The following is a 15333-nucleotide window of genomic DNA, read 5'->3' on the forward strand; positions in this document are numbered from 1 at the left end:
ACCGTGGGAATTCCACACTGCATGGTTTGGAAAATTGTCTCCTGACCAAATATTTTAAAGATCGTATTACAAAAATCTAAAAACATCAGACTGTCATTTCACCGTTGACCAAGGGGAACATGGGAGCCCTAAGGTAGCCCCACCATGTGTGGCCATCCTCGCTGCACAGGGCTTTGCAATGAGGGACAGCAGAGGCCTGGTTGTGCATCATTCAGAAGCAGTGCTTCTTCCTAGATCCCTTTTCCTACAGCTACCACCCAAATAATGGATCTCTAGAGTCCTATGGACAGCACAGCCCTGGAGAGGGCAGCAGCTGATTCAAGCCATTCCAAGATACAGGAAAGAGGGGTTGGTGGTCAAAAGAAAACCAGGATTAAGACTTGTAAACAGATGAGCGCAGGCAGAGATGAATGTCCACGTCCTCATACGGTGGTTCATGTGCACACACACAGATGGACGCCCGGGTGTTGGTACACAGGTGCACACACAGCCAGCCCAGTCCCCACTTGGCCTCTACACTTCCCCTGGAGGCAATAACGTGAATGAACAAATCAGAGACCTAGTGTCATTCTTAGCCCTGGGCAATAGTTGCTTGCAAGCTTAGATCACTCATCAAGGTGAGGCTTTTAAAAACCATCTTAATCGATAGGACCCGGGAAATTCTGTATTGTGAATGTATTCCACCAAAGTATCTGTCGTAGCATCTGGCTTTGGACTCCTAATTCACTCATCTTTATGAGGAGCACCTCCTGACTGTCATGGCTTTAGGGTCCCTTCCCCATTGCTGCAATTCCCAAGGGGAATCTCAAGCCTTTACAGACATAGCTTTGCAAAGCAGGGGAAGGGCTCCATGACAGGTGAAGAATCAACCCCACTAACGCTCCAAAAATGTTTAAAGCAGGGAATATTTTAAGCTTAACCTAGTGCTATCTGCAAAGCAGTGATACATCCGCACAGAATTTTCTTTTCTACCTTGCCTGGACATGTTGTAAACATTTTTGTCTGTCCACTTATAAGTGCATATGTGTATGTACGTGTGTGTTTATAAAATGCATATATGTGTATAAGCTCCAGGTGCCCACATACACATGGTGTGTTTAGTTCTTGCAGCAGAGACCTCTTTGAATCCAGCATCTTCACTGGCCTCTAATGGCCAGTTACCAGCAGCTCGCTCTGCTCTGTTACCCCGCAGGGGGACTAATTAATAAACTTTTCCTTAATTGAGTTCTGGCTGCCAGGTCCACAGGGATTATTGCTTATATGTAAGTAAACAAAATTTCCGTTTTAAACAACACTCCAAATCTCCTCATTATATTTTAAACAGATATAAAGGCACTGAGTCAAGCAAGCCGTGGGCTAGGAGGCTGTGTGTATTCTGGCCTGGATTCCCTTCCTCACTGGAAGCCAGGTACTGTAGCAGGCAGGTGATGCCCCCAGGTCCTTCGGGGCTAACACCCACATCAGCCTGGATGCCTGCCTTTTCTTTGTTCTCATCTACAGATAGAGAAAGTACCTCACTAGGTTTTGGAAGCCATTAAGAGCATCTGCCTTGTCTTTTAACCTGAACTTATTATTTAAAAGCAATTCACTTTCACAATTTATAAATAGGAAGAAAATGAATTTGATGTTAAATATTTAATAAGTGCCCAAGATTTGTTAGGTGAGGACTTGGGTGGATTGTTGGGTTTAGGGAATGTCCCAGCCTACACTTTTGTGGAAGCTATATGTTAAGTTCTTATAGTTGAAATAATTTAATTGTTTCTTTGTTTTCAAGTTTCCTCCCTACTTGCAGATTCCAGATTGAAAGCAGAACCATGAAAGAAAGTGAAAACCTGAAAGCAAGTTGTTTTAACTTGGTTAGAAACCTAGAAGGAGGGATTATCCTTCCCTCCTGAGTTTTTCTGCTCAGAGCCATTTGGAAGCCATTTGGCTCCAGGGTCAGATCTTTTGCAAGTCACCCTTTGCTGAGAGTACAAGAATCCACTTCAGGCTTTGATTATGATTATGATTGGTACCTTAAAAGAACAAAATAAACATTTTTCAGATTCCCACATTCATGCTGCTAAGACATAACTCAGAAAAATCAGTGAGGGCAGGATTTAAAACCAGTTCCCAGATTTTTAGGAGAACTGTGGATCAAATCCTGTTTCAGGGCTTCCCTGGTGGCGCAGTGGTTGAGAGTCCGACTGCCGATGCAGGGGACACGGGTTCGTGCCCTGGTCCGGGAAGATCCCCCATGCCGCAGAGCGGCCGGGCCCGTGGGCCATGGCCGCTGAGCCTGCGCATCCAGAGCCTGTGCTCCGCAATGGGAGAGGCCACAGCAGTGAGAGGCCCACGTACCGCAAAAAAAAAAAAAAAAAAAAATCTGCTATAGATTTTAAAGGTCTGGATCATTTCATCCCTATCCTAATCCCTTGCTTCCTTCTTTAAGCAATTTATTCTAAACGGGAGTGCTGTACATGACGCGAGTCCTTCATTGAGAATCAATCTCCCCTGAACGACTCGCATTCAAAATATTTTGCTCATCCCCAGTCAGACCTTTATCACTATCACTGGTTGTCAAGAGCGATCTGATCTGTGGATGGTACGTCTCGCTGGGTGCAAGTGAAGGCCAGTACCTCTTGATTCCTGGGCAGCAGTCAGGGCAGGTAGCCAAGGAGGCGGGTCTGAGACTGCATTAGGGGAACTCTGGCCCCAGCGAGGATATCTGGTGAGATTTTAGTCCTGGGGGTAGGGGTAGGGGTGCATCTCTGGGCCCAGTCAAAACTAAAGGAGCAGGCGGCAAGCAATGTAAGTGAATGACTGATCCATGTAGCAATATGGATGCATCTCAAATGTGTTATATTCAGTGAAAGAAGCCAGACACTGAAGGGCCACATATAGATCACATGATTCCATTTACATGTTGCTCTGGACAAAGGCAAGGTTATAAGGCCAAAAATCTGATCAGTGGTTGCCAGGGGCTGGGAAGGGGACTGACTAGTACGCCAAGAGGGACTTTTCTGTAGCCATGGCTTTGTTCTATATCTTGATAGTGGTGGTGGGTACACGACTGAAGAGATTTGCCAAAATTCATTTAACAACACATAAAAAGGGTAAGTTTTACTGAATTTAAATTATACCTCATAAACCTGAACTAAATAACAACAACTAAGGAGTAGGAACAATAACAGAAGACTGGTCCAACAAAAGCATCAAGATGGGGGGAGGAGGGAGCTTCCACTTCCCCCATGCAGAAAGGGGGAACAGAAGCCCCCAAGAGCTATCTCCAGGAAAACCGGTTTCCAAGTCTTTGGGCAACAAGGACCCCAAATTGGGGAGCCCATCCACAGGTCCCAGTCGCATGTCTTGATTCCAGGCTCCATCTGGAATTAGGTTAGTTGATTGCCTCCCATTAGGCAATTAGCTGCACAACTTCTAGGCACCAGGCTTAGTCTCCTAACTCAGGGTTTTTGTTTGTTTTTCTGGCATTCAGTGCCCTTGAGGCAATCATTTGGAGAGCACTGGGGGCCAGTTGCCTACGTTTTGAAAGCTCTGTAGAAGTGGACAGAGAGAGACTCTGGAACCTGCTGCCCAGCCAGCCCAGCCCTGTGGCCCACACTTGCCTTAGAAAAGCCCAGTGAGGTCCACCGACTACTTTGCCCACTGCCCAGGATCCCACCTGAGACACTCAGCTAAGTGCTGGTACTCAACTCCTGAGCATAGAGTATATACTGCTTGGCAGACAAAGGATGGAGCATTACACCGAGGTCGGTGCCAGCTTTGAAAACAGCCAAGAGCGGACCGTATAAGCATTGATTTGGGTTCCCGGAGGCGCAGCTGCTCACAGAGCATGCCCTGGGCATAGGTTTTTACAGAGAAATGTCACAGTTGGGCATTACCTGAGGCAGGGAGGCAGCCAGAATCTGGTTCGTTATTCAGAAGTCTGATTTATAGACTATTTAAAAGACATGGTTTTGTTTCTTTCTGGTCCATATAGTGGCTTCAAGCTGCTGATTAATAACATTGCCAGGGTGCTTTGGTAGATAACATGTTGGTCTTTCATGATGAGCACCTTTAAGGTTTTTGAACAGAAAGATACTATGAAGCAGCCGTTTTTCTTTTTAAAATTTGTTCTCTCACATTCCCATGGCAATTACATCTGTAAATCATGTTTACCGAGTGAGCCCTTTCCCCTGGGTTGTTCGAAAGCAAACATCAGCCCAGACTACACAATGGTCTTGAATGACACATCGGTGCACTCCACACTGGTCAGATCGTACTACATTTTAAAAGGCCACAGCTGGGCTTCCCTGGTGGCGCAGTGGTTGGGAGTCCGCCTGCCGATACAGGGAACGCGGGTTCGTGCCCCGGTCCGGGAAGATCCCACGTGCCGCGGAGCGGCTGGGCCCGTGAGCCATGGCCGCTGAGCCTGCATGTCCGGAGCCTGTGCTCCGCAACGGGAGAGGCCGCAACAGTGAGAGGCCCGCGTACCGCAGAAAAACAAAACAAATTAAAAAAAAAACCCAAAACAACAAACAAACAAGAAAGAGGTCACAGCTGCCCTCGAGGAGAGGCTTCTCCCCAGGGAGGGCCAAGGAGGCTCACGGGCAGAGGCCGACTTACTTCCCCCCTTGCCGCACTTCTCCATGCGGTACTGGTAGATGTGCAGCGTGAAGAGCATGTGGGAGTTGCGGAGGTCATCCTCATTGCAGTCCTGCTGGCTGCCCCGCCGGGAGGTCATGGCAGCATCCAGGAAGAAGGCGGCCTTCTCCGCAGTGGGCGCCCGCAGCTCACTCTGGTTCTGCAGCTGGAAGACACAAGGGAAGGACTGAAGCTGCAGGTGGGCGGTTCGCCTGCCACTCGGGGCTGCCTGTCTGTTCCGCATTCTTGAAGGCTGGACGTCCTTCTGGAACCAGGGCCTCTATCCATGTGCAATTCTCAGCTTAATTTATTCATATCTGAAAAGTAACACTGAGCACGCTTATTGGATGAAACATATTTTCACCCGTTTTACAACTGAAGTGAATCTGTTAAGTATCAGGTGTGAAAAGCAAATGGTTGTATCTGGGTGATCCGTGGGGGCAGGTGTCCCACCCTGACCTCCTCAGAGGCCAGCAAACCAACATCCTGGGCAATCCACGTACCTAAGAAAACATGAGGGATGTGACCACATCTTGATTTCAAAGATTAGAGTGTTTAGAAGCAGGTGGGTTGCAAAGTGTGATTTTAGTCCAGATAGTACTGGTATCACAAAGAAGTGAAAAAACTTAGTTAGCTTTAACTCAATTCTCAATTTTCCCAGCTATTTAATTAGAGCCAATTTTAGGCCACATTTACTAGCATAGTTATAAATAAGAAGTAAGTAAGTGTAAAAGACATGTGAAAACACCCAAGATACTTGAATGTCTCATCTGTATCATTTAAGGGCTATCTATTTTATCTTTAGTTGCTAAATTCATGTTCATGGCATACTCATTAATTCATTACAGAAGCACTGTGGGCAACGTGTCTAAATCCTATGAGATGCCTTGGTAATTATAGTAAACCCTACTCAGAGCCATATTATCAGCATTTGACCAGCACTCCTCTACTGGGGGTGGGAGGGAAGAAAAGTAAACTAATATTTCTGATTTATTCAAAGGAATGATTTGCAGGATGTGCCTTAGGGTCAAATTTTGACAGTCTTCTATTCTGACTCTGACTGTACCTGTAATTCTGAACCACGAGAGTCGATATTTGGAACCTGAGACCATCAAAATCCTCAAACTTCAGAGAGGTTCTGTGGTGCTCGTTGTTCTATACTTACTATCGCAGAAAAGATAACCCAAAGAATGTTTAAGACTCTTCAACAAGAAGGTAAAGAGGATGTCGGTCTCTTCCTCTTTTTCTTAATCTTCAGTTAACCAGAGCTTTCACCTCTGTGGAACTTCATTAATGGAGTTATAAAAGTGAATGGAGGTTATAGCATATTTGAATGTCTAAGTAATGCTTGGAGTGGGAGCAGTGGGTAGGGTGACACCGATTCCATCACAGGTGCTGAGAAATGCACATTTGAGGGCTCTATCCCAGGCCTATTGAATCAGAAATTCTAGAGGTGGAGCCCAGCAGTCTGTGTTTTAACAGGTCTTTCAGGTGACTCTGATGAAGACTGAAGTTTGAGAGCCACTGGATGAATGTCTGTATGACCACTTAGTTTGCATTCTAATTAGGTTTCATATCCAAACGGTATCTGATGCATCTGTTAAAACTATGAAGAGCCAATTTTAGTCAGACATGGATGGTATGGACCTTTGGGAGTTGCTGAGGCAATCACAATCGACAGTCAGGAGAAACATCTAAGAGGGCTTCCTGGAGGAAGTGCCAACTAGCTGATACCCAACAAATAAGGAGTTAGCCAGATGAAGAGCGAGAGGAGAGGAGTCAGCAGCCTTCTGTGCACAGGGAACAGGATGTTCAAAGGCGCAGAGTAAAAAGAGGGAGGATGGTTGGTGCCTTAGAGCCTTGCTACTGAAAGTGTGGTCAGTCATTGGGAAGCTCGTCAGAAATGCATCATCAGAGGCCCAATCCCAGACCTACGGAACCAGAATCTGCATTTTAACAAGATCACCAGTGCTTCTTATGCACACTGAAGTTTGAGGGGCACTGCTTTCTTAGGGGACCTAAACGTAATTTAAGAGGAGTGGCAGGAGGGGAGTGGTAGCAGGTGATGCTGGAAGGTTGTGTAGGGCCTCTTGCGAACCACGAGGATTCATACTGCAAGTGGAAGGATCTGAGGTGCTCTAAGCAGGGGAGGAACATGGCCAGGTGTGAGTAGATGGGTGTTACAGAGTGGGTATCCTCACCTGAGAAAACAGTCGCACGTGGGGTGAGGCAGGTGCTTATCAAAATGAACACCTATCTAAAAAGGAGGCATCTGATAAAACTAGAAAATAGAGCCTGTAGCTAAAGACTGGAAAACCTGATTATTCTGGATATGAACCAGGGTCCTCCCAGGTCATTCCCACCTCTACTGTCAAACAGCGAGGGAGAAACACTCCCAACAGGCATGACATCCTGAAAAGGCGAACTGGAACTTCTCTTGGCTTCCATGGTTCCAGCAATTATATCATGGTTCCAATTAGAAAGTGGTTATTAGTTTTTCCTACAGCACTACTAGTCCGGTTGTAAACCAGTGCCAGAAACACAGTTTATAGAGCCATAAACAGCCCCATTAATGGCTGGAGCTATTTGTGCAAAGCAGTAAACATTTCCGCTTGTTGCTAAACAAAAGAAAGATGGTATTTTCTTTTTTGTTTTGAAAGGGGCGTAAAGAAAGTGAATTCAATTTCCCCCAAATGCTACAACAACTGTGGTTCCTGTTCATTGTCAACTAGATTCAAGGTACAAATATTTAGGTTGGGCGAGCAGCTGCCCTGCAGCTGCAGGCCATAAAGTTCCAGTCCACTTTAAAGTAAACACTTGCAAGCCTCCCCCCGTTGCACGTTGAGTGAGTCACGAGGTGAACTGCCCCAGCCGCCGAGGCAGGGATGAGCCACCTTGGAGCCAGCCAAGCCCCAGAAGCAATCACCTGCGTGCCACAGATGGGGTCCTCGCACAGGTACACGCCCGGAGACTGGCCGTCCTGCAGGCTGCCCGTGGCCACCTCCGACAGCAGGTCCCGAAGGTTCTCTTCTTTGCCCCACACCTCCACGGCTGAGATCCGCACTGAGAAACGGGCTCCGGTCTTTTCTTTCCGTTCATTTATCAGCTTGAAGAGCCAAGAGATGGCACAGGGGATGATGCCAAGGTTCTGCATGGAATCGTCTTTTCCGATCATGGTGTAGGATTTTCCTGGGAGAACGTGGAAAGAAAGAAAAGCAGCTTGAGTGTCCAGGCATCATTCTACAGTCTCAAGAGTAGATGCCAAGGATGCAGAAGAAAGGCATGGGGAGTGGGGAATGGGAAGAAAGGAAAGGAAAAGGTGAGAGAAATATTAAACATTTGACATTTGACATTTCCAAGTACTACTGATGGAATAATAAAGAATGTGAGAGCCCCGACTAATGACTAATGACAAGATTAAATCACAGCTGACCTTGAGGGGAGGATCTCAAACATTACAAGCTATCCAGTTTCCGTACTGTTTTTCTCATGGTGGGAAGGCAGAAGTCTTTCATCACTGATATGGTTCTTTTTATCACCACCCCACAGATTCACTCCACATACTTACACTTTATATCCTTTTTCAAGTTAAATGCTGTGTATATTTTGCATGGGCAAATTCCATTAAAATCTGGATCACTGCTTTGATCAGAGATAAGGAAGACCGAAGTGGCAGTGAGATGAAATGGGCTCTCCGACCTGGCCTAGAACTGGCTCCGTCATTGCAAAGCTGCTGTTGGAAGCTCTGCCCAGGGACGCTTTTCGGAACGCACCAAATTAATAACTTATCAAGCATGTAAAGTGAGACCTGGTGAGCAGATGGCCACAGGTCAGGATTAAGAAGGCACTTCAAGGGGATTCAGTCATCAAACCCTCACAGAGGTGTGTGGCGGCCGCCTTTCCCAGGTGCTTCAGCACAGGTGGATTCCCGAAAGCTGGGTGGTGGGAAGCAAAGATGCTGGCAGACTGACCTCCCCAGACAGGTGCTAATGTGGTCTGGCCTTTGCTTGGTGGCTGCTCCTCTGGCATTATATTGAACCCAAGTCCTCTGGGGAAGGGGAGTCCTCTCTGCTCCCCAGCAACCCCTGCTCAGGAAATGTAATTTTCCTGCTGGCTTTCTGGGCGTGACCCTGACCTGGACCAAGTGGGAACAACCCCACTACTCCTTTTGTGCATTTCTTGGACTCTAAGGCTTTCCTAGATGACTGGGAATCCACTTAGAATGAGCATCTATATTTCAGAAGCAGAAATGGTTATTCATGATTATTCATTTCAGCACCTGCGGGAAACCACCTTTCCCTTCATCCGAGGACTCTGGGTACAATACAGAAGAATGGATAAAGTGGGAAATCCAGCAAGCCGCATGAAAAAGTAAAGCTCTCACTGACCCAGCTTGGCGTGGCCGAAACAGAACACACAGCCATCTGCCCCGTTGACCACAGACTGGATCACCTCTGCCACGGTTCCAGCACACACTTCAGCCTGGCAGACACAAGAGGAGACACAAACTGTGAGTCGACCATTAACAATGGAAACTTGCACCTGCTTTCCTGGGACTCAGGGTCCCAGAGCCATGGCATTTCCAGATGGGTCGGCTCTAACACAGTTCTAGAGGTGCGCAGAACCCTTCATACTTCCCACTCCCTCGCAAGCCTGAGCATTACACACATTAAAAGCAAACCACCCTTCTGCTAATTTGTGGTACATTTCAGCTGCTGTCTCTGCAGGCCAGGCACGTACAGGCTGGAACGGGAATGCAGAGTGCTTTCATGGACCTCACGCCATCCTGGCCTCCTCCCCGGGCAAGTATTTAAATATTCCATTCACCCTCTGCTAACTAGATCCTTCCTTTACACACACACACCTCCACCACCACCACACACACACACTCAGAGCTTATGAAATGGCTAGGCTTGTTAGAGGGTAAAGGGTGATGGGCCATTTCAGGAAAGTGACCTTGGGATACATTACAGTTCTAATCTAAGCAGGAGGTTTGTGATGCATGTCTGCTTTGTCTTCCTAATAACTCTCTCCTCTTTCTCCATGTCCATCCTTCTCTTTTCAAAACCAGCCTTTTGGGCTTCCCTGATGGTGCAGTGGTTGAGAGTCCGCCTGCTGATGCAGGGGACGCGGGTTCGTGCGGGAAGATCCCACGTGCCGCAGAGCGGCCGCGCCCGTGAGCCGTGACCGCTGAGCCTGGGCTCCGCGACAGGAGAGGCCACAACAGTGAGCAAAAGAACCCCCAAAAAACAAAACAAAAAACCCAGCCTTTTCTTTCTTTCTCTCTAGATACAGTCAATGTATACACTATTAATCACCATTGGTAAGTATGTTACAATGGGTGGTCTTCAGCCTGTTATGTGTCTCATCTCCAATGTGATTATTACATCCTTAGACAGAGGCCAGTCTCTTGGTAACATTTTGTATTTCCCCATTAACACCCAATACAGCACTCTGCAAATGATAAGAAAATAAATTTTGTGAACCAACTTGGGGGTCTGGGAAATCTCTCTGGTTAGCATCTGAGGCTTTCACAGCAGCAGGAGGACAGAATCACTCGCCATGTGCTGCACCTTCCTTTCTCCCTCAGCACCAGAGTCATATATGGAAGCATTCAGAGGACGTGCAAACCCGGGGCTCAGCGGGCATCGGAGCAACATGCCTCCCAGTGGGAATCTGAGAACTGTAGCCTCGGCATTGAATGTAGTTATTCAGCTCCAGGTTGCAACAGCACAGTGAACCTAAGTGTTCGAAAATCAATGTTCTCTCCCGAACCGAAATTGAAAAACCACACTCCTAACAACTGTCAGTTCTGGTGATGGCCTCAGCAGCTCTGCTGGGGGCTCCTCCCGAACGAAGCAGGTGGCAGGATGAGGCTTCGGTGGGGACCACAGGATCTGTCTCACCCCCAGGGCCTAGGCAATGAGAGTCCAGAGCTAAACCCTGAGATTGAGGTGGAATCTTGATGGAATTTGCTGAAGGTGCCTCTGCAGAGCCAGGAGAAGTTATCACCAAATGAACTCTGCCTTCCTCGGACATAAAGTGAGATGGGGGTTAGGAGGCTGAGAGCCCACCTTGAGCCATACATAAAACAAACTGTGTTAGATTCAAGGTCAGCAAAGAGAAAGATGGTTGTGTGTGGACCAAATCCGCGCACATTACTGAATCACCTGAGGACAGAGAGAAACGGGAGCAGCCTCACAGGGCACAGGGTGCGCAGGCCTCCCCTTGCAGAATTCTTGCCCAGTGTCCACTGAGAAGAGAACGGTCAGCAACATGTCCATCTGGTGTTTGTTAGCTGACAATGGCCCCTGGAGGCCCTTTGCTGTCTTTCCCCTTGAGCCTAGAGAAGCAGGAGCCTTCCCAAGTGGACTCCATGGGCAGGGCTGGGTGTGCAGGAAGCCTGTTACCCACCGGCAGGACTCCGTCCTGCTGCCCACCCTTCCTGGTGATGATGGAATGTTTGTGTTCCCCTTACCCCACCAAGTTCATATGTTGAAACTGAATGTCCAATGTGATGGTATTTGAAGGTGGGGCCTTTGGGAGGTGATTAATCAGGAGGGTGGAGCCCTCGTGGATGGGATTAGTGCCCTAATAAAAGAGGCCCCAGAGTCCTCCCTGGACCTTCCACAATGGACGTAGTGAGAAGACATCTGTCTATGAATCAAGAAGGGGCCCTCACCAGATCCTGAATCTGTCAGCTCCTTGATCTTGGACTTCCAACCTCCAGGACTGTAAGAAATAAATTTCTGTTGCTTATAAGCTACCCAGTCTGTGCTGTTTTGTTAAGGAAGTGAAAATGGACTAAGACACCTCCCCAAAGCCAGAACCAGCAGAGGTATGCCCCAGCAATGGGCAGCTGGTGACCGCCAAGGCCACTGGAGGGTACTGAGTGTGGCTTATAAGGAGGAGCAAGGACTGTTCTAATCACTGCCTAGCTTCAGGAAGCTGATGTCCTTAAAGACCGGGTAAAAGCAAAGTTCATGACCGCCTTGGGCCACGGTGGTTGCTGCTGCCTCACAGGCCAACAACAGGGGCCTGAGAGCAGAGGCCCATTCTGTACGCTTTCCAGCTTTCCTGCTCCAGAGGCTCAGAGGGTGCTCCTTCACAGGGGCTGAGGCTGAACACGCCGGCAGCATGATATTACCATTAACAATGACAACAGCATAGTAAAAACAGTAGCATTTGTTGAGCACTCACTGTGTTCTGCCTCTGCTCTAAGCACCTCACGTGTATCCACACAGTGAATCATAGCAGCCCAACGAGGCACGTTTTGAACTTGTCTTCATTTTATGGATGAAGACACTGAGGCCCAGAGAGGTAGAGTGATTTGCCCAAGGACACACTGCTAGTAACTAGTGGATAAAATGGCGAGAGGGCAAAGATACAACACCATCCTGAGCAGGATGCAGATTGGTTAATAGGAAGACTCCAGGACAGATGTCCACTCAGGAAAGAGTCTGTGAATGTTTGAGTCTCAGTTTCCTTGTCTGTAACGTGAAAACAGCATTACCTCCCTTTTCAAGAGTAGAATGGGTTAATGTATATGAAACTTCTTGAAAACTACAAATTTATATAGAAATGTAATTTATTATATTGGAAATGTAACAAAGGCAAGCGTTCTGAAGCGATAGCAACTGTAAGAGTGAGCATATGAGCTCTGGAACCAAGTGTGAAATGTAAGCAAAGACTAGTAATAAAAATGGCTCCCTTTTCCGGAATAAATCTAAAACTCATTAATAGTCCACACTTTAATTTAGGGTTTGCTTTGGAATTCTTACGACTTAGGGAGATTCGCTTTTGTAAAGTTTTAACTGTGTTAATTGAATTACTTGTAGGCCATTTATTAGACCCGATGTCAGGGTTAGATTAGTGAGCCCACTGGGTGGTACAACACACAAAAAATGTAACGAGGAGAAAAACTACAGAACTTATTCATAAAGTACTTTGTCTTCTCATGGTAAAACTCTTTGGGAAAACCACACGCTTAGCTTGCTAATGAATGGAGCCTATAATGTGTGCTAAGTGCCTATGGTGTCTGTGTGAACATCGCTGCTTCCTATACTCAGATACCACATGGAGGAAATTAGCAAGAGCTGCAAATGGTAGCCATCAGCACCCCGTCTTCAGGTTCTGCTCTAGGCTATTGGTTACCCGAGTGCACACTGTTTTGTTTAAATCTTGGGAAGTGCTGGAAATTTATCAGGAAGATGCAGGTGCCTGATGCCAAAATGCAGGCAAAGTAGGCCACTGTACACCTATAAGCTGGGTTACAGATGTCTACTAGAAGATCCAGTTGCACCAATTCATTGCAGATGAATTGCACCAGATGGTGTAAGTGAATCTTCTAGTACACATCTGTTCTACTGGGATAGGTTCCAGGAGCCTTGGTTAAGGAACCTTGGCACCCTGGTCCCCCAAGAAGCCTCCAAATTATACTCATAACAGACTAACAAAAATGGCCACAATTCTCCACCCCTCCCTGTGTGCATGCCCCTTGCAATGTGACTTCGCAGCTCCTCCAACCAAGAGATAGAGCCTCTTCCCCACTCCTCGAATTTGGACCAGTCGCATTCAGCAGAAGTGATGATGTGTCAATTCCGAGCCTAGACCTCAAGAGGCCTGCAAGCTTGGATCCTCTCGTTGCCTTGAGAGGAAGCCCAAGACAGCCTGCTGGTTGATAAGAGACAACATGGAAGACAGACCAGGTGACCTGGCCAAGACCATTCTGGACCAGCCTAAAACTAGCCAACCCTCAAACATGGGATAGCATCCAGCCAAGATCAGTACAGCTGCCGACCCAACCCAGAGCTGATCACTGACACACAGGTGAGCCGAGCTAGGAGCAGAGGAATGCTCAGCTGACCTCCAGACTCATGAGCAATAATAAATACTTATGGTTTTAATCCACTAAGCCTAGGGTGGTTTCCAACGCAGCAATAGCTAACCAACACACCAGCTATCCCCAGCCTCCCTTCTTCCTCTCTGCTCCCCTGACGCAGGCCACAGGACTGCACATCAGCCTCAGTTTCCCTGCCTAGCACTCCAGGTCCTCAGTAGGACTTGCCCTCTATGGAGCCCTAGAACCCTGCCTAATTCTTTTTTTTTTTTTAATTTCTTTTTTGATGTGGACCATTTTTAAAGTCTTTATTAAATTTGTTACAATATTGCTTCTGTTTTATGTTTTGGTTTTCTGGCCAAGAGGTATGTGGGATCTTAGCTCCCTGACCAGGGATCGAATTGGAAGGCGAAGTCTAAACCACTGGATCGCCAGGGAAGTCCCAAACCCTGCCTAATTCTAAGCCAGCTCCTTGAAACATCTTTTCCCTTCTTACATGCTCACACCCAGAAGCCCAGGCAGGAGTGGGGTCTTAATGGACCAGTTGCCAGCATCTCGATGCAGCTGTACCCGAAACTTCCAATTCTGCCTGCTCTCTTCCTGCTTCTGTTTGCCATCCACTGATTGGCTCTCTATTCCTTCTCTCCAAGAGTATGTTTTGTTGAAATCCTGGCACAACAATCCTGCCCAGGGTGTGACACCAGCGATTCAAAAGGACTGAACTATTCAATGGAACTCAAACTGGCTTCCGAAAGTTGTTGTGTAGACAGTGGAAGTGACCCATCAGAGTGCTCTGGAAGATACCCTCCCAGCTCATGGGTCCTAGTGAATAGTTAAAGCTTCTTGAAACTAATCAATATTGCCTGAGCCTGAGAAGGGGTTGTACCCACCTGAGAAGCATCTTGTGGAAAAACCGCATCAAAGGCAAACATCTTAGGAGGAACTTGGTTCCCTCTCTTTTGGAAGGCATTTAGACCTCCACACGTCAGGGGGTCATACAAGGTGATCTGCTTCTTTCGTGGGTCCACCTTTAAGAAAGAGCTGGATTCCGAGGTATCGCGAGCCAACGTGGAACAAATGCGAAGCATGACTTTCACCTGTTAAGAAACAAAAGCAGGAAATGACAGGGATTAAGACAGCTGGATACCTTATGATGGAGCACCTTTACGTACTCTGGAGACACAAGTATACGTGGCAGCGTGGAATCTTCTCGTGACAAATTATGATAAAATGCACAGTGAATTAGCAACATAACCCTCAGCGGGTCATGGGAAAACTCAATTTATTTATAATTACCAGGTAGAATATTTTGATACGTCTGTTACTTTATCACAGAACTGGCACATCATGTTCTTTGTCTTCCTGTTAATATAAATAGAAAATTAACTGTACCCAGGTGGCCCAATTACTTAGATGAAAAGGTAATCTGGACTGCCAAGCTTTGCGGGGGGCTGGCGTAGTTCCCTTGAAGCTCACAGATCAATAAACCCTGTACATAAAAGTTAGCTCCGTAATTTACTCCTTGAGTCTTGCCCGTCAGGACTCTTAGAGACAAAAACCCACAGTTATTAGTGTCATCATTAGAAGCCTGTGAAACGGCCTGTTTTTAATGGCCAGCATTTGAAATGTGTTCCAAGGGGCAACAGTGATAAAAGACTTGTTTGAAACATGTTATTTGGGACCCCATTAAGTGAGTGCAGAGAAATGATCGTTTCAAGGGATGAAAGTGCGTCTCTGCGGGAAACAGGCAGCAGTGCCCCTTTAACGCACCTCCTAAGTCATTGAACATGGACATTTCTAGGGCTCAGCCCAGCTCAGCCCCACCCCGGGGCCGAGCGGGGTACTTGTGGGAATGGACTGCTTGCCCTAGA

The 15333-nt window shown here is 47.2% G+C and overlaps 1 protein-coding gene across 1 annotated transcript in view; it reads right to left on the bottom strand.

Moving 5' to 3' along the window:
• Nucleotides 1–15333, bottom strand: part of KIF26B (kinesin family member 26B) — a 521123-nt gene that overhangs the window by 80425 nt on the left and 425365 nt on the right. Inside the window, exons 6-9 of the mRNA XM_007458080.1 lie at nucleotides 14353–14559; nucleotides 9012–9105; nucleotides 7550–7812; nucleotides 4606–4789 (exon numbers count right to left, since the gene is read on the bottom strand). Coding sequence (XP_007458142.1) covers nucleotides 4606–4789; nucleotides 7550–7812; nucleotides 9012–9105; nucleotides 14353–14559 — 748 coding nt within the window. The remainder of the gene's footprint in view (nucleotides 1–4605; nucleotides 4790–7549; nucleotides 7813–9011; nucleotides 9106–14352; nucleotides 14560–15333) is intronic.

This window comes from Lipotes vexillifer, unplaced genomic scaffold (genome assembly GCF_000442215.2).
Source record: "Lipotes vexillifer unplaced genomic scaffold, Lipotes_vexillifer_v1.1 scaffold1315, whole genome shotgun sequence".
Lineage (NCBI taxonomy): Eukaryota > Metazoa > Chordata > Mammalia > Artiodactyla > Lipotidae > Lipotes > Lipotes vexillifer.